This window comes from Protopterus annectens, chromosome 6.part0, assembly GCF_019279795.1.
Source record: "Protopterus annectens isolate FY-2018-M chromosome 6.part0, PAN1.0, whole genome shotgun sequence".
Taxonomy (NCBI): Eukaryota; Metazoa; Chordata; order Ceratodontiformes; family Protopteridae; genus Protopterus; species Protopterus annectens.
The window spans coordinates 336,508,907-336,529,605 of NC_056737.1; the positions used below are offsets into that span (position 1 = coordinate 336,508,907).

The following is a 20,699-nucleotide window of genomic DNA, read 5'->3' on the forward strand; positions in this document are numbered from 1 at the left end:
CAATGTCATCTGCAAACATCTTAGTCCACAAAGACTCCCGTCTGATCTCGTCTGTCAACCTGTCCATCACCATTGCAAATAAGAAAGGACTCAGAGCTGATCCTTGATGTAATCCCACCTCCACCTTAAACGCATCCGTCACTCCCATTGCAGACCTCACCGCTGTCACACTACCCTCGTACATATCCTGTGCCACTCTTACATACTTCTCTGACACTCCCGACTTCCTCATACAATACCACAACTCCTCTCTAGGCAACCTGTCATATGCTTTCTCTAAGTCCACAAAGACACAATGCAACTCCTTCTGACTTTCTCTGTACTTCTCCATCAACACTCTCAGAGTAAACATCGCATCTGTAGTGCTCTTTCTTGGCATGAAACCATACTGCTGATCACCAATCATCACCTCCCTTCTTAACCTAGCTTCCACTACTCTTTCCCATAACTTCATGCTGTGACTGATCAATTTAATCCCTCTGTAGTTACTACAGCTCTGCACATCACCCTTATTCTTAGAAATCGGTACCAAAACACTTTTTCTCCATTCCTCAGGCATCCTCTCACTTTCCAAAATTTCATTAAACAATCTAGTTAAAAACTCCACTGCCATTTCACCTAAACACCTCCATGCTTCTACAGGTATGTCATCTGGACTAACAGCCTTTCCATTCTTCATCCTTTTCATAGCTACCCTTACTTCCTCCTTGTTAATCCACTGCACTTCATGATTCACTATCCACACATCATCCAACCTTCTCTCTCTCTCTCTCTCTCTCTCTCATTCTCTTCATTCATCAGCCCCTCAAAGTACTCTTTCCATCTGCTCAACACACTCTCCTCACTTGTGAGTACATTTCCCTCATTATTCTTTATCACCCTTACCTGCTGCACATCTTTATTAGCTCGGTCCCTCTGTCTAGCCAATTGGTACAGATCCTTTTCTCCCTCCTTAGTGTCAAACCTTTCATACAACTCTTCATACGCCTTATCTTTAGCCTTTGCCACCTCTCTCTTTGCCATGCACCTCATCTCCTTATACTCTTGTCTACTTTCTTCATCTCTCTGACAATCCCACTTCATCTTCGCCAACCTCTTTCTCTGTATACTCTCCTGTACGTCTTCATTCCACCACCAGGCCTCCTTGTCCTCCTTCCTCTTTCTAGATGTCACACCAAGCACCTTTCTAGCCATCTCTCTTACTAGCTCTGCTGTAGTTACCTATGATGGGGCTTAATGTGTCCACATCTTTTCATGCTCACTTATGTGTAGTAAATGTTCTGCAGCTGCCAATTATTTGCCTGTTCAGTAAAGAGGATATTCAACAGATTTTGACTAGTGTTCTGTTGTTCGAAGTTTGCAGACTTAAATGAAACCTAGGAAGCTGTTGGCTACTATTTCAAAACTGAAGACCTCTAGAAATGCTATCAGCTTTTCCTTCAGGATTATTTCTATGACTTTCTCAGTTACTGCTGACAAGCTAAAAGGCCAGAATCTCCCCAGATTTTTCCAGACCCCCTCCCACCACCTTGAACAAGGATAAAAAAGTGTCATTTTCCACCCCTTTTTCACTGCAGCATTAATCAGTGATCTGCTGAAGATGTCTGACATGAGACTGCCAGGACAAGGGGCCGACTTCTGATAACTCTAGGAGACAGCCCATTGGCTCCTTGTGCCTTGCACTCCCCCTTTCTATCCTGGTGTCTCCCTACTGCTCCCCCTTCTTGGTTCTACCCCCCCCCCCAAAAGCATGGTACTTCCCCTTGCTTTCCTTTAGTAGGAAGAAGCAAAGTATTCATTTATTGCCTCTGCTTCTCTCAGGTCTTCTGTGACCTCCCTCTCACCTTTGGCACAGCCTGGATAAGTCCGCCTCTCCCTTCCTCTCTTCTGCTGTGTACCTTAAGAATGCTTCCCTTCCTGATCTCTTTGCTAACTCTTCCTTTCAAGCAATATCAGTTATGAAAGTCATGTAACTCTGAAGTTGCTGAGTGCCAGAAAATCAGAGCTGTTGGACATGCTACACCTAAAGAAATCCCAATTCCTCCAAGCTACATGCTCTAGGGACCTAAACCTTGTCAACACAATAAACAGGACACGCTGGAGGGATAGAGTCCTGTCCCAGAGACTTCCTATAGTCTGGAACAAGCTACCCATCTATGTCATGAAAGTTCTTCATTAGCACTCTTCAAGAAAAATCTTGATGAGTGGATGGGAAATAGGAAATACACCCTGGGGATAACTTCTGTGTCTCTGCTGGACAGCGGCACAGGAAAATAACTTTCTTGGGTGGCGTAAGCTATGGTACCTTGCTGGCTAGGCTTACGTAGACCCTTGGACCAATAGCCTAGTACCTACCTATGAACCTATACTCAATATTTTGAAAAAAAAAATGACTATACCCTTTTCTCTGAAGTTCTACAAAACAGGAATTAGAAAAGTTGTGATGGCCTGTCCCACACAAAATGTGCAGTATAGACTTGCTGCATCAACATATGGCAGTGTTTGTTTGGTGAAATAAGAACAGTTAACTTACAATAAATTCATGCAATTGCTTTTGGAGAGTTTTCAGGTACTATTTATTGTTACAATGCAGCAACCTCTACCCACAGATTCTGTTTTTTTTCTTCTTTTGGAACAATAAACTACTCACAGCTTACCTATTAGAAAACAGTCCAAGCATTAGGATCTCATTAGTAACGCCTGCAATGAACTCCAGGTATTTCAGCTCTTCTTCCCTGCAGGATCATTAAAACATAAGCAAGCTTCTGTCAGTCAATTTAAGTAACCATTCTTACTGCAGTACAATGCATTCATTTTTGGCTGTAACCTCCAATTATCTCTGCGTTTAAAGGATAAACATGAAGGCAGAAATATACTACCACAAGAAAGGCATGACAGATATTATTCCATGGTACAATACTAAAAGTCATATAGTGTGGGTTGGGTTGCAAGGTTCATGCTTAATGTAGAACTATCAGTGTTTGCTGAAATAAGGGTGAACAACAACTCTTCTGATGAAATGTGCTGCAGAATAAACACAGACTCTACATAGAATTTACAGACATGCCAGTGCCAAAATAGCCAGTATCAGACTATCTCTCAGTGTTAATGCTAAGTCCAAGGGATGCACTAAATTCTGTTTTGTGTGGCTCCACTGGCAAACTTATCTGTGACTGCCTGTCTCAGAAATAAATCTGCTATTTATGTACCATCTGAGGTATTGGTATTTACAGACTTTTGACTCTTTTCTCCAACTTTCTCAGCACCCCCTAGACGTTTTTCTTTCTTTTATTAGCCTTAAATGATGCTGACCTTATCAGAGACTCATGTAGGGAGCCATCTCAGCCACATGGCAAAAAGGAAGGCACCCTCATTGCAGTATTTTCATAAGTACAGACATACACACCTAATCCATCCACATGAAAAAGACCTGGAGACTGCTTACTGAAATTGAAAGCATTTCAATGAACACTGTAAATCATAAATGAAATATTTTTATGCAATAGCACCATAGTGTTAAGAGTGTTAAGTGCCAAGACTGAAAATGTTTTTTTCCCCATAAGGACTACTTCAGCAAACACATTAAAGCTATGATGTTCTGATCCTTTTGGAATTTGCTACAGCTGCTGATTTTCATCTGACATCTGGTGGTAGCAGGCTATGCTAGTTGCTAAACTCTCCCTGCCTGGAGGTGTAAATGCACCTGTCAGTGCCAATGACATTCCCTTAATGAAAGTATAATTAAGGCTGACATGAGAGATGCAGAAAATACACTGTTATGCAGGGGGTTTATGGAATATGCATCCCAGCATTATTCTTCAATGTGTCCTTCCATTCCAGTGTTGGGACTGCACTGCTGAGAGGAGGTACTGGCAAAAAGCATATACTAACTGCCCGTATTACAATTTCCTCATCTAGATTCTGGTCAGTTGCCTAACTGGCTAAAGTCCCACAACCTAACCATGCTGAAAATATGACTTTGTCATGAAGGGTGCATGGCTTAAGAATTGTCCACAGTTAATTCTGAAATAGCCAGTGTTTAACTAAAACTGTGACTTGAAAGCATATATGCATATATTACAAGCCAGCAGAGACACACACGAATACAGCAGACATTATACTCACTCTCTTTGGATTTTATCCACACTGGCAGACTTCATTAGATTAGAAGGTGTCCTGTTAGAAAAATATACTGAACAGTTAAAGTAATCAGAACATTTATCAGATTCATTAATTGTCTTCCAATGTTTTAAAATAATGCTTAATTTGTCCAGTGATTCACATTATGGGATCAGCTGTCAGGCATGCTATACATAAATTAACAAAAACTCAAGAACTATGTAATTTCTTTAGGCCAAATGTTAAGCTGTTTTATGCACTCAAGTAACATGTTACTGTACAGTAGCCATAAGACATGATGCTGAACTTCAAAATAAACACTCCAGCTTAACTTTTAAAAACAGCCCAGATAAATTTTCATTAATTCAGTCTCTGGTACCTACTTTATCCATTTTGGAATCATGGGGAGCCACAATTTATACCAGCACAAAAAGCAGAGAATTAATCCAGGACAAGATTCCAGTCTATCACAGGATGTGTGCATGCACACGGCATGCATACCTATGTACCTATGAATAATCTCGAAGATCACCAGTTCACAAATGCTATTTCTTTGGGACAAGGGTGAAAAACAGGAGCACCTGGCAGAAATCCATAAAGATACAGGAGGTCATACAGATTCTGCAGAGTAGTAATTCCAGCCGGGAAATGAAATGCAGAACTAAGCTCTGCCTCTGTGAGGAAGAAATGATAATCTGTCACTGTGCCAACTTTGCAGGTAGTTTGTTAATGTAGTATCTTAAGCCACATGAAAATATTTCCTTCAAAACTAAAATCAACAGGACACACAGGGAGTGATGTTTCATTTTACCTCACTGCACTCCAGGATTTCGCACAGAAACTACATTTTAACAAAGATAAACACAATTGTGGTGAAAAATAATCTGGGGGAAGGGGCTAGGGCTCCTCCATACCTGCTAGTTAATGCAATTAAAGCTGAACTAACCGCATGCTTTAAGGAAAAAAAAAACTCTTAAGCAGGTAGCAATACCAGAGTGAAACAGTTCTTTTCCACAAAACACTTCTTTTGCTAGATTTAATACAGTGTCTTCAGCTTCAGTAAAATACTTGCTGTACTCCTATCAACTTCTGAAAGGCCATAAATGATAAGCATGCCTACTGAGTTTTTGAGACAGTGAAACTGACGCTGGAAAAATGGCATTACACAGCCAACACTGAAAATGCCAATAGGCATTAGAGTATCTGACATCACCCATGACAGACTGTCATATGCTTTCATTTTTAGCTATATACTTCCTTGTACCTTTTGTTCTTACTGGAAAACAGAGCCACTTTGTCAAGTAACAGTAGTACTGATATCCAATAACACTTAAAATTATTTCATAGGTAAGTACTAGGCAAGTTGCCCCTGGAGGCCATCTTAAGCCTAGCCAATTTCTATTTTTGTGCTCAAAATAACCTATCCCATTTGGTTATAGATTGGCTTTACCTATCCCATGGTCAATAATTATATATTACCCCTAGTAAGAATAACTGGGATAATGCCACAGATAATTTGAGTGGAACCATGCATTGGCTAAAGCATTTATGAGCTCCCTCTGTGCATTAGTAATACAGGGGGCAGTCTGGGTTACATTTTCTATTTCCCAGTCATAAATCTAAGTTGTGCTTGAAAATGGACAGGTATAACCTTTGTTTTATGTGGATGGGGAGTCTGTTCTACAGCAGCAATATCCTGTGTGAAATATACCTGTCCCACCAAACTGTTCTGTTGATGTTGCAGAAGAGATTTATCTCCCTAGACCTCTAAGGTAGTAGTAAGACAGAATGCTTGCATTAAAAAAAAAACAGGTCAGAAGACATTTGAGGAACTCATTCTCTACTTCAGCAGTCACTCATCACAGGATTCTGGAGTCTATCTGAGACTGCTGTTATTACAGCTATTCGTGGGCCTGAATGTAAGTGGGTCTCATATATATATATATATATATATATATATATATATATATATATATATATACGTATATGTATGCGTTTGTGCGTGTTTGTGTGTTTTTATATATATATATATATATATATATATATATATATATATATACACACACATACACACACACACACACACACACACATATGTGGGTGTAAGTAATTATGCATGAGTGTATGTCATTTTATTGAATCACAGTTCATTCAAAAAACACATTTGGTAGAATTACATTTCACAGAAAACTTCATATATAGATCAAAGATACTTCCCAGTCAGCACGGTGTACCAAAGGTCTATCCTTGGTCCCCTTCCTCTAACATTTTCCCCAAGACTCACTATACTTTCACTCAACAGGCCACCCTAATACAATACGCAGAGGATTCTACTCAATTGCACATTTGAGAACATGATACACCTCCAAAAAGTTACTCAGGAAAATTTAACAGCCACTGACTCGCAACTCATGCTTAACCCAAAAAAGAACTACTACTACTTTTTTCCCCAAAATCCCTCTCACATGAAAAAATAAAATTTAAAGTCCTTTCTTGATAATACAACCACTGAAATCACTGCTCATAGCAAACTATTAGGAGTGATAATGGATTATAATCATACATTTGACCTGCATATACAAAATTGTATAAGAAAAACTTATCAAAAACTAGGGATGCTTTACGGAGCCAAAAAACGTTCTCAATAAAGCAACTAAACCTTCACTTGCTATTACTTATCTCCTCCCCGCTCTTCTTTATGGTGCAAGTGTTTCCATCCTTACCTATCTCCAGGTTTCACAAAAATTAAAACTTGCAACACTATAACAAAGTTGCTAAATTTGCAACACATACCCCTTTCAGAACCCATCACTGTATAGCAACGAAAAGCCTAAATTGGTTAGAACTGCAGCATCAACTAACATATACACAACTTCTTCCCACCTATAAAATTATCCAGCATTCATCTGCCTGTCCAACACTAAAAAACATTCTACACAACTATGTTCCGAGGCGGTCATTGCAATCCAGTGACGAAAAACTTTTGTCTGTCTACAAACTTAGATCTGTTGGGCACTATCTGTTCTCTTACAAGGTTGCTAAGGCCTGGAACTCCTTACCTGTATCCATCAGGTCTACACCCTCCTATCTTTCAAACATACTCTGAAAGACTTCCTAGATAAAAATCTGTCTCTGTTCTTGCTCAAATCCAGGATAAACTATGTCCTTAAATGTGAACAGCTATCTTTGTATTCCTTATACTTTCTCACACTCCCTTCTTCACTTACTTCCTTACTGCTGTCTAATTCTCTTCCTGACTTTCTCTCTAAATATACCATAAGCCTGTTTTCTCTCACTTCTTATTGTACTTCTTATTTGTATTACAGTAATGTACCTTTGATTGTTATATACCTTGTACTGATTTTTAATGAGTGATTTTATATTTTGTCTAATTTGCTATAATTATTTACACTGCAGATGTTTTGTTGTATTTTTGAAAATTGTAAAATTACTGTTCTTAAAATGTTTGGTAATAATTTGGAGCTTTTCTCCCCGGGCCTCTACTGAAAATGGGTTTCTACAAAGTCAGACTTTTGCAGTAATCAAATATCAATAAATAAATACATACATACCTTAACAAAAGGTTTGATGCAGAGAGAAGCAAGCTATCCTGCCCCCATATCCTCTTACCTCATTAATTCCTACAAGAATATAGTTGTCAGGACAGTAGAGTTCCTGTATATCCTGTAAGAGTATACTAGTCTTTACAGGAGTCTTCCTGTACTCTTGAAATTAGTATACTTGTTACTGTCTTCATAGTCTAATTTCTCAAGTCCTGGTAAATGTACAGACATCAGACTAAGGCATCTACAAGCTGACATGATTTGCTAAGCTTCTCAGAAAAATGGTCAGCATGGAATACCTAGAGCTGGAGTTATTAAAGAATAGTTCATTTCCATGTTTACACTACTAATAAAAAAGCAAATGACCTTAAAACATGGTAGGCAATATGAAGACATTCTGAGATCTAAATGCTCAATAAAAAATTACATTAACACACGGTAGGTAATGTGAAGACATTCTGAAATGCAAACACTCCTTTGGTAAAGTAATTATGACTATTATCTATATTTTAGTAACTACATTCATTTCATAAAAGCTGTGTGACCTACAGGTGAACAAATGGTGCCATCTGATGCAAACCATTAAGGCACAAAATGTCACTATTAGTACTTGCCATTCAACACACATGGTTTAGTAGATTAATGTTGTATTAAAATATTGTGAAATTATTATCTGCATAATAATTTCATAGAATTGTCAATATTACAGAGCAGCAGTATGCTATCCCCTCTTGTTATAAACCATTGGAAAGCTATTGAACAGATGAACAATTCCTTCACTGACATTTTGTATCTATATTGCATACTTACAGAAATATAATCTTTTGAGGGCCATAGCACAGCATTTTTGACAAATAAAATACAGTGTTTCTTTCAATAATCTGCAATGTAAATCAGCATCTCCAAAAAGAACTTTGATACTAACACCAGTGTACAGCTCGTTGTTTGCAAAAAAAGATGTATTTTACATTTTTGTAACTCACACCATTTATCAGATATTATACATCCAATGAAGTGTTTTCAGCAGAGGAGTTTGGGAAAAGCTGTCAGGAAGCAAGTGATTTCCTGGCTTCAACTACCCCTCCATTAACTGGGAAAACTACTCATGTACCAATACGCTTGCCCAACATTTCCTGGAATTCATTAATTCCAATGCCCTGGACCAGCTCGTTCTTACCCCCACTAGAGGTGGCAACATCCTTGACCTGGTCATTAATAACTTTTAGTTATGTACTCACCATAACTTCAGATGTTTGGGATCCATCTCGCCTACATTCTGTACTGATGGGTTCGGAGCCGATCCTCGGCTCCGACTCGGCACGCTTATGCTATAGAGCGAAGCCTCTTATTGGCTGAGCTATGTTTATCCCAGGATGCACCACCACTAATCCCCCAGATCTTGTTTGTCCGCATTCATGCACACATGCACAACTCGTTTATATAACATTGTTAGATGTTTCAAGATGAAACAACAGGATTCGGACCTTCTGATATCCTCTGATCTCCAAGGATGGGGGAAGGAGGGTGGGTTATTAGGAATGTAGGCGAGATGGATCCCAAACATCTGAAGTTATGGTGAGTACATAACTAAAAGATGTTATGTGATCCTATCTCGCCTACATTCTGTACTGATGGGACAGCGTCCCTAGCACCTAAATCCCGGGGGGCTCATTGGAAAACACTCCTGAGCACTGTGGAACCAAATGAAGCTCGTCCTCTAGATGCCACATCTAATTTGTAGTGGGAAATGAAGGTATGCGGGGAAGACCATGTAGCCGCAGCACAAATGTCACTAATAGAAAGCTTAGAATGAAATGCTATCGAAGTAGCCATAGCCCTTGTAGAATGAGCCTTGACAGAGGTGGTAAGCTCTTTGTTAGAATAAAAATAAGCTTGAGTAATACAGTCCCTGATCCATTTGGCAATAGTGACCTTTGTGACAGCTTTGCCCAATTTGTTATCTGCAAAGGATACAAACAACTGATCTGTTTTCTTTGTTTGTTTGGTCCTGTCTAAATAAAAACGTAACTGTCTGTGGAGATCTAGTGTGTGGAATATGAACTCCGCTTTGTTAGAGTATTTTGGGAAAAAAACTGGAAGCTCTAACGATTGTTGTAAGCAGAAACTAGAACAAATTTTAGGGACAAAGGAAAGATTTGGCCTGAGGGATACTCTATCTTTGTGAAAAACCAAGTACGGGGGTTTTACAGACAAAGCTTGAAGCTCTGAAACTCTTCTGGCAGAAGTAATCGCCACCAGAAAGGCTGTCTTCCATGAAAGGAACTTTATATCACATGTAGCTGCCGGTTCAAAGGGGTAAGAAGTCAAGGCGCGTAACACTATATCGAGATCCCATGGAGGTGCAGGATGAGAAATCGGAGGTCTTAATAGAGCAGCACCTTTCAAGAAGGTCTTACACAATCTGTTGCTCATTAAAGGTGGGTCCATGGATTCATGAAAATTAGAGATTGCTGCCAATTGTACCCTGATGGTAGAAACTGAAGAGCCTTGATTGAAAAGAGAAGTCAAAAACTTTAGTACCTCTGCTACGGGAATAGAAATGGGGTCCAGGCCCTGGAGTTGAGCCCAAATAGCAAATCTTTTCCATTTGCTAGAATACAGTTTCTTAGTAGTCGACTTATGGGCCGAAGATAATATGTGTACAACATCTGGATCCAATGTATGACTCCTGACTATTGTCAGAAGAGGAGGAGCCAAGCCGTCAATTTTAAGGTGTGTAGGGACTGGTGGAATAGTCCCGACTGGTGAACAAGTAGGTCTGGGATCTGATCCAGGAACCATGGACCTACCAGAGCATGTCTCCGAAGATAGGGGAACCACACTTGACGAGGCCAGTAAGGAGCAATTAAGATCATTTTGCTCCCCAAGAGAGATGCCTTTTGAATCACTCTGGGAAGGAGAGGAACTGGAGGGAAGGCATAAAGCAAGCCGGTGGGCCAAGGATGGACTAATGCATCCATGGGGCTCTTCCCCGGAGCCGGGGTTAGAGAGAAGAACTCTTTGCACTTTGCATTCAGAGGAGTCGCGAAGAGATCGCAACACAGAACTCCCCATTCGCTGAAAATCTGACTTGCAACTGTCATATTCAGAGACCATTTGTGAGGAGAGAGAATGGTCCTGCTCAATCTGTCGGCTATCACATTGGACTTACCCGGTATGTGAGTAGCCACTAGGAAGCGTTTGGTGGAGACTGCTCATTCCCAAACCCTCATGGCCTCTCTGCAAAGAGGATAGGATCTGGTCCCTCCCTGTTTGTTCAGATACCAAACAACTGACATGTTGTCTGAGTGAACGGCAATCACGCCTTGAGGGAGATAATCGTGGAGGGCTTGAAGGGACAGAAGTACTGCTCTCCTTTCCAAGATGTTGATATGAAGCAAAATCTCTTCCGGATGCCATTTGCCTTGGACTGACCTGCCCAGGGAATGCCCCCCCCCCCCCATCTGGGAGGCGTCCGTGGTCAAAGTGGCCGGAGGAGGTAGAACAAAGGGTCGTCCCTGATCCAAGTTGGAGGGCACTAGCCACCAGCGAAGGTCCCGTCTGCAAGATTCCGTGATCCATACAAGGTGGTTGAGGGGGAGTTCCTGAAAGGACCACTGAGCTGAGAGGAGCCACTGGAGAATCCTCATGTGCAACCTTGCCAAGGGGACTAGTAGAACCGTGGCGGACATGGATCCCAATAGCTGCAGGACCATTCTGGCTGGGGCTTTGGACCTGGGAAGTAAGGCTCGGATTTGATTTTGTATGGTTTGAATTCTGTCTGTAGGTAGATAGACCCGCATTTGGTTTGAGTCTATCCCTACCCCCATGAATCTTATTTGTTGAGATGGCCGCAACACAGACTTTGGCCAATTGAAGGTGATTCCAAGGGAATTGCCCAGTGATATAGTGTCTTGTAGGCTCCGCAGAAGTAGATGCTTGGAGGTGGCAGTTAGAAGCCAGTCGTCTAGATACGGAAACACCTGGAATCATAGACTTCTCAGGTGAGCAGTCACTACTGCCAAGCACTTGGTGAACACCCTGGGGGCTGTGGTGAGACCAAAAGGCAGCGCACGGAACTGAAAATGACTGCCTCCTAGGCTGAAGCGCAGATGTCTCCTGGACGCTTGATGTACCATGATATGATAATACGCGTCCTTGAGATCTATGGAGCACATCCAAACACCTTTCTCCAGCAATGGGAGAATGGTTTGTAGAGTGACCATTCGGAACTTGGACTTTCTGACTGAACGGTTTAGGATGCTGAGGTCCAAAATGGGCCTCAAGTCCCCGGTCTTTTTTGGCACCAAAAAGAATCTTGAGTAAGTCCCTAATCCGATCTGGTCTGCGGGGACCAGTTGGATGACTCCTTTTTGCAGCAGCTTTGAAATTTGTGAGGCTGCGGTATCCCGTTGACTGGGTGGCGGGTCCGGGATTTTTTTGGACTGAGGGGGGCGGTGAGAGAATGGGATGGAGTAACCTCCGGTGATAATCCGAAGCACCCATCGGTCCTGAGTGATCCCTTCCCAGGCCTTCAGGTGCTTCGAGAAACGACCCCCGACTGGCTCCGGAGCAGCACAGCCGGGCAATCCCTCAGGGACTATGAAAAGCTGAAGAGCCACGAAAGGACTCGTGGTCTCCAGTGTTGCGAGGGCCTCTGCCGCCTCTGGGACGGCGTCTTCTGGATGAATTTCCCCTTCCTCTGCCTCTGGAGGGGGAACCTTCCTGCTGAGAGGTGTAAGGCTTCTGAGATCTACGGAACCACATTTTCCCTCCTCTTTTAGCCTTGGGATAAGGCCGAAAGGGAGTGGAAAATCATGCCCCTACGGCAATCAGAGTCTTACCTTCCTGGTCACAGCGGGTTAGTGTGTCTTTTACCTTGGGTCCAAACAGGGAGGACCCATCAAAGGGGGCGTCGGCAAATGAAGACTTAAAGGCCTCCGCGAAATGACACAGGCGGAGCCAGGCTTGTCTCCGTAGAGCAATGCCTGTACCCGACACTCTACTCGCCCCTTCGGCCGCATACGAAATGAGCCTCATGGACGAGTTCGAAATGGACGACATTGTAGCCAGCTGAGAGCCCACCGTCTGGGCCAGCTTCTCAGGCAGGTTACCCAAGAGGGTATCGGATAGCTCCTTAATCAGATCCCTCTGAAATCTCGTAAAGTGCGTCAGGTAGTTCAAGGACCTCAATGTAAAGGCCACTGAACTAAGGGTGCGCTTTCCGTACCGATCCATGCTCCTAGACTCCTTTTTAGGAGGATGGACGGACGTAGAAGCCTCTGCTACATCTTGCTGGGTAGCAGATGCCACCACCAAAGCAACTACAGCCACACCTTTAGTAAGGAACTCTCTATTCGGGGGCGCCGAGAGAAATTGTTCGGACGAGCGGGCACCGGTTCCACAGAGTCTGGGTGTTCCCACGCCCTTCAACAGATCAAATCCAAGAGCTCGTCGAAGGGTGGAGACACCCAGGAGGCGGAGGGCTGAGCCCCAAAGGCCTTCAGGAACACCGACTCATCAGCAGAGGGAGGTTTGGACTGCCAGCCGCCTCGTTGTTTTAGGGCTTCCAGGATGTCTGCAAAGGAGACATCATCCGAGGACGACTTGGGGGACCCTTCTGCATCATCGAGATCAGTGTCAGATGTCAGAGACTCATCAGGGGAGTCAACGTGCTTCCTCTTGCACGATCTCTTCCTGGGAGGTTTTTCCGAAGAGGCTTCAGAAGGACCTCCAGGAGGGGGAGAAACCCCAGCGGGGGTAACCTGAGGCCCAGGGGCTCCGCTGTCTAAGGACAGGGGGACTGCCAACGACCCAGTCTCCAAATGTAGGGAAGGAGCCGGGGAAACTGTGGAGGTAGCCAAGGAAGATTTGGCTAAAGCACTCCTCATAGCCCTGAAGGCAGGACCACCAGAATCCTGGGAGGGTCCCACCTCCGTGGCCATGACAGTGGACGGTACTCCCGCCGCCGACGCACCAAGAGGGAGACTTGGGACCAAAAGCATCAATCCCGAAGCCTCCCCCCCCAGGGCCGAAGGAAGAAGTCCGTGTACTGAACTCCGACCCAAGAGCCGGAGTTGGAGCAAGGGTCGAGCCCGACCCTGACACCTCCACAGGTTCCACCAGTACCAGCTCCAACGGTGCCGAAGCTGTTGGAGGAGGAATCACAGTAGGGGAGTGGACCATCGGCTCCGAAGCCAAATGGGCGGGAGCCGAAACCAGCTTTTGGAACACCGGAGACTGGAAGAGTCGAAGGAACACCCTGTCGATGTCCGAATCAGACATCTTGGATGATCTCGAGGATACCGATCGGGCCCGAACCGATTTCTCCATCGGCTCCAAAGGGCTCGGGGACCGGCTCCGAAACGACTCAACAATTATCGGCTCCGAGGAAGGTTTCAAGGAAATTTCCCTCGGTGCCGATAAGGACTTCGGCTCCGAGGGGGAAGAGTCTGAGCCGATAACCCTTATCGGCTCCAATATCAGTGGAGCCGATGAGGGTGACCCGCCTCTCGATGCCCCAGACCTCGGCTCCGAAACCAGAGGGGTCGAGGCTGGAGGCATCGAGGCAGACCATTCCGACCTCGGCTCCGAAGTCCGTGGAGCCGATGGAGAAGTCTGCTTAGTTTTTTTAGCGGTCGGTTCCGACTGACTGGTCGGAGCCGACGCTTTCCTCTTTTTAGAAGGAGACGGAGAGGAAGATAAAGCCTCCTCGAAGGAAGGCTTGATTAATCCTTGAGGATTAATTTGTTATTCCTCTCCTGGAGGACTCTAGAAGAGAACGCATGGCATACACTACATGTCTCTTGCAGATGTTTAGCACCTAGGCAATAGACGCACAAGGAGTGGTCGTCCGTTATGCACATTTTAAAGCCACACCTCATGCATTTCTTAAACCCGGAGGGTTTGTGTTCTTTCGACATAACCAAGCCAAAACACAGTTAACCACAACTAGAAAAATGGTTTGACACACAAGAAAAAATATATCACTAGTTTAGTGTTAAATTTTTAAACTAAAGCCTTTTTTTTTTTTTTTTTTTAAACAAGACAAACTGTCCAAAGAAAAAAGAGATAAAGAGATAGAGAGGGTCAAGACCCTCTAACTTAAATGGGTACTTGACCCACACACAACCACTAAGGTAGTAGAAACCACAGGGGAAGGCCCCTCTAACTTAAACGGGAACCTTCCCTGACAGGAAATAACACGAAAACTAAAATTACCAAAAACACTCGTATACAAAAAATAGCCGTTAAAACAGCTTTTGGGTTTAAATGAAGCAAAATACTGACAGAAAAAGCCTAAATAAATAGTACTTAGCCCAGCCAAGTTGAGACCACGTCTAAGCTCTGTAAGCGGCAAACGAGATCTGGGGGATTAGTGGTGGTGCATCCTGGGATAAACATAGCTCAGCCAATAAGAGGCCTCGCTCTATAGCATAAGCGTGCCGAGTCGGAGCCGAGGATCAGCTCCGAACCCATCAGTACAGAATGTAGGCGAGATAGGATCACATAACATCATGCTGCTCTACACCAATAGTCAACTTCTCCCTGGCTAGATCCAACCACAAACTAATCACCTTGGAAATCCACCCCCACCCCCCCCACAAAGGTAACCACCATGAAAAACTTCTCCAAAGCTAACTTTGGGCTCCTAAAAACAGAGGTGGCTAACTTCAAGGCACCCAAGCAAATGGAGAATAGTTGCATGACTGCCAAACCATACACTAATGCACTGTATGAACATGTACACAAATGCATGGATCTTGCCATAACCAATAGAATCAAGATGCTCTCCTCCAAAAAAAGGAAGCCAATCTGGTAGTCCCCTGCTATAAACAAACTCTACAACAGAAGGAGGAAACTGATGCCGAATAAGGTGAAGTTCCAAGACTGGAAAAACTCCCTTATCCACCTCAACAAAAAGTTGAGATCCCTCATCAAATCTTGTAAAGCTAGCTATAAAAACAGAATTGCAGCAGATCGTAAAGACAACCACAATGCCTTCTATAGTTATGTAAAGAGTCTCCATGACAATACCCAGATTTGCTCTGCACTACTGCACAATGGTACAGCCTGTACCGAGCCAACAGATATTGCCAATGTACTGGTCGACAGATTCAGTGCCAACTTTACCCCCCCAAAGGACCAGTCACAATACCAGTAGATTGCCAGGCACCCAGTATTACTGCTGCACAAGTTAAAACAGCATGGTCCAAGGCCAAGAATACAGCTTCTAAGGAACCTGACAATATCCCTGGCTGTGTTCTACATGAACTACAGAATGAACTGGCACCTCACCTGTGTGCCCTTTTCAATCACAGCCTCGCCTCAGGCTTTGTCCCTACTGAATGGCGCACTGCTACAGTCATCCTATTCCACAAAGGAGGAGCAAGTACAGACCCTGGGAACTATCTCCCCATTAGCCTGACAAGTCTGATATGCAAAGCTATGGAACGCATCATCATGGACCTAATAAACAAGGATATAGGGAATCTTCAAACTCTGGATCCCACACAGTTTGGTTTTGTGAAGGGTAGGTCATGCCTGCTCAACTTGGTCAACTTCTTTGAGTCAGTCACCAGAGCTGTGAATGAAGGCAAGGTGGTTCATACAGCCTACTTTGATCTGGCCAAGGCCTTTGATACCATTCCCCACTCAGGAATCGTAGAAAAACTCACTAAGCTAGGTATCAACCCCTATATCACTAGGTGGGTTGCAAACTGGCTCACAGGTAGAACCCACAGTGTGAAAGTAGCTGACTCCAAGTCAGACTGCTGACCAGTCACGAGTGGAGTTCCACAGAGTTCGGTCCTGGGTCCTCTCCTGTTTGCTATCTACTTCTCTGAGATCCAGGCCAACACGAAGGGACTCTGGTTGACAAAGTTCACAGAGGATTGCAAGTTGGGAGCTATTATTAACTCCCCAAGTGATGTTGACATCCTACAGAAAGGCCTCATTAAGACCAACGACTGTTGTCAGAACCATGGCCTTAAGCTCAATGCCAAAAAATGTGCCATCATCCCCTTTGGGAAAAACCCAGTTCCCATGAATTACCACATCGATGGTAGTCCACTGAACACAGAAGGCGTTATAAGAGATCTGGGAACACAGGATGACAGCAACCTCTCTTTTGACCACCGTACTGTCACTGTGGTCAGAAAGTCCTTCTATGTGGCACATCTCATTACTGAGGGTTTTTTATCCAGGAAGAAAGAGGTCATTGTCTCCCTCTACTCTTCCCTCATTAGGCCAGTCATTGAGTACAATGCCCCATTTGGCATGTACCTTTCTAAACACCTGCAACAAATGGAGAGGCCACAAAAAACCTCACAAAGAGGATCCTAGGCCTTAAACATTTGTCTTATATGGACAGACTCAAAAACCTCCAACTATTCTCTGTCTCATATCATCTACTTAGAGGCGATCTCTGCTTGACTTACAAAGTCATGTCTGACCCAGCTCTGTTAGAAATGCTACATCTAAAGAAATCCCAATCCTTCTGCACCACACACTCCAGAGACCTCAACCTCATTACCACAATCAATAAAACATGCTGGAGGGACAGATTCATAACCCAGAGACTGCCCATGCTATGGAATAGACTTCCAATACATGTCAAGTAGAGCACCACACTGGCCCTCTTCAAGAGAAATCGATGAGTGGATGGGAAATAGAAAATTCACCCCAGGGATCATTCCAGTGGCTTTACTCGACAGAGGCACTGGGAACTGAGGTCGGGTGGCAAGATGCCAGGTTAATCCTATGGGCTAGGCTTGTAAAGGCTCCAGGGCCATTAGCCTAGTACACACCTATGAACCTATAAGATCTCAGTTAGCAAAGGTGTTAACAGGCTTACTGCTATTCAGGATTAAATGAGTTACTTAAATGACAACTACACCCTAAATGCAACACTTCCTATCCTTAGTGTGTGTATTTCCATTCCTACTTTCACATTAAAAAAAAGCATAACTTAACAGTTTCTTTGACTCTGTGGCATTTCTATCCTAGTTCGATTTTGCAGTGAGTACCATGCTGAGGCTGAAAGAAAATGGAAGCTGTGCATTAACCATAACACTGTACACTTTTCACTCTAGTTAGTCCAATATAACTAATGGGCTTCAAGCAGCATGTTGCATCCATTTCAGCCATCTACTAGTGCTCCTTGGCTCAAGCTCCTTCATGAAAATAAAAAAACAATTCCCCTGTATTCTGTCTTCCCTCAGATCACGTTTGCTGGCTAACAGCAAAAAGATCAGAGGACCATACCTTTTTATTATTTTTTTGTCAAACACATTTACTGAATTATTACCACTTGTGACAGGCAAATTTACATTCATAAAAAGTAATCAAACTATATTAACACTTCACATATATTACTATATATCATATAACCTAAGATATATTACGTAAATTATTCAATGCCTGCCTTTTTTTTAAACAAGAAACATCTTTATTAAACCATCACTTACTACATAGGCAATTGTACATTTATATAAATGTATACAAACCACAGACGCAATCCTAGTTGCAAACATTTTACATCACAAACCATCCTGACACACTCTCAGCTGCAAACCTTACACTTCACTTATAACGTATCCACTTTTTCTCACTCAAACATTACATAGCTCATTTAAGTCCTTTTGCCTTTTAATCCTCATTCCTCACTTGCATGTATTGTTCCCACAATTCCCATTTTTTCTTATGTAGTTTGCTCCTAGCCCTTTCTAAAGATCTCATTTCCAGTTGTTTTATCTCTGTTCCTACATTCACTACCTGAACTATAATTGGTTTAGATTCTGATTTTCACTTTCTAGTAATTGATTTTTTGGCAGCCATAATTATTAGACACAGTAAGGCCTTACCATGTCTAGGCAATTCTGATTCTGTATCATAGCTCAGAAAAATCATCTCCCTTGTCAGACTAATCTGCCCACCCAGCATCTCCAACAGTACATCCTCCAGGGAATGCTTAAAATCCGCCAACTCACTGCACTCTCAGAAAGCACACCTCCAACATTTGCTGTCTGCCTGAGGAAAAATTCTCTGGAGTCTACTTGGGGTATAAAAGTAAGCTATGTAAACATTTCCAGGCAAAAATTACAAACCTTCTAGATTTTGTTACATATTTGGGAAACATACATATATCCTCACATTGTTTTTTTTTCTTTGTGAATGGCATATCCAATCTCTCTTCCCAATCCCTTCTAACCTCCTCTGATTGATTCTTATAGTTATCATGCAGTATTTTATATGATGTACTAAATATTCCTTTTTCAATGGCAGCTTCTGTTCTAGATTCTAGTAAAAACTATACCAGTGCTGGTCTTTCATTTAGAACTCTTCTATTTCTCTTTGCCTATACTTTGATATCAATCCCTAATAGGAAAGACAATCTCTAACCTGCAGAACAAATACATTCTTGGCCTCTTCCCATTTTATCATCTGTCCCTCCCTAGCTATTTGCTCCCAATACCTCAGTTCCTTTGCCAGTTTTCTCCAATAAATTCCAGCCCTCTCTTGCCTATTGCCTGTATCCCGAATTTCAGTCATCCCTATTGTCAGAATCTCCTTTCTCCATTCCCGTGTTGGTTTAGTCCTTGTAATACTTTCTGTTACTTTATGGATATATTATTCTGTATGATTACTGTTATTCTCCTTAAAGGCTTGCATCCAAAATCCCAGTCTCCTTGTTTCTTGAGCTTCCCCCGGTTTCATCATCATCCCTTTCCACTTTGAATTATAGTTTTCTGATTCTGCTATGTATAAGTGTCTTAACTGTGTAGCTCTGCAAAATTCCTTTAAATTGGGTAATCCCAATCTGCTCTGTTCTACTGGAAGAATTAGCTTATCCCACTTGACTTTTGCTGTCTTCCCCTCCCAGATAAAGTCCTTCAGCTCTTTATTAATTGCTACCCACAACTTCTTCTCTGTTTGAAAAATGCCTGACCTGTGTATAAGACTAAAGGGACTAAAAACATTTTAACTTCTTGTATCTTACTATCCATATCCATATAACAAAGCTTCCATTTTATCAGTTTTTGTATAATGTTTTGTTTTGTCTTTTCCCACATATCCTTAGCTGCCAGACTAGAATAATTTTAATCATACTCCTAAATACTTAATTTTATCATGTCTCCATAAATATGGGCAGTCCTGAACCAGCTACCAGTTCATGTGTAGGTATATAATTTACCGCTATCGCCTTTGTTTTAGCTTCATTAATTTTGTATCCCAAAAAGATCTGAAACTGTCTCAAAATGTTTCACAACACTTTAATGTATTTTTCTGGTTTTGTCAGGTATAAAATAATATCATCTGCAAATAAAGCCAGCTTTTCTTGATTACCACAGCAATTATATCCTTGAATTTCCAAGTTTCTTATTTTCTTTGCTAATTGCTCCAAATATAATGCAAATGATAAAGGGGAAAGAGGACACCACTGCTTGGTTCCTCTGCTCAAGCAGAAATATCAGAGGACCCCACACACTTTAATTTTCACCTCCAATCCCTCATATATCCTCATAATCAACCTTATCATTTTTTCAGGAAATGCAAATACTTCCATTGCCTTGCTCATAAAGACCCAACTTACTCTGTCAAATGCTTTCTCTGCATCAACACTCACCAACAACAATGGTATTTTCTTACACTATGTTTCCCTCTGTATCATCAATGTTCTGTTAATGTTGTCAAATGTTTGCCTGCTCTCCACAAAACCACACTGATCCATATATATCAGTTTTGGCATTACTTTGACATTATTTTAGCCATTATGAGCATGAACACTTTATAATCATGGTTTAGGATTGAAATGGGCCTGTATGAAGCTGGATCCGATGAATCTTTACCCTCTTTAGGTATTACAGCTACCACTGCTTTCTTCCAGGATGGGGATACTTCTTCTTCTGTTAACATACTGTTAAACAAAACCTTCCAGATCTTTATTATTTTTTTTCCTCCTAACTTCCAAACTTCCACAGCAATACTGTGTCTGCCTGGGGAATTTCCTGTAGA

The 20,699-nt window shown here is 42.5% G+C and overlaps 1 protein-coding gene across 2 annotated transcripts in view; it reads right to left on the reverse strand.

Moving 5' to 3' along the window:
* The window catches only part of SPATA7 (spermatogenesis associated 7), a 1,255,634-nt gene that overhangs the window by 156,663 nt on the left and 1,078,272 nt on the right, over positions 1–20,699 (reverse strand). For both annotated transcript variants that reach the window (XM_044074096.1, XM_044074097.1), the window contains 2 exons: positions 4,126–4,176; positions 2,658–2,735 (listed from right to left, as the gene is read on the reverse strand). In XM_044074096.1, the coding sequence (XP_043930031.1) occupies positions 2,658–2,735; positions 4,126–4,176 (129 nt within the window). The remainder of the gene's footprint in view (positions 1–2,657; positions 2,736–4,125; positions 4,177–20,699) is intronic.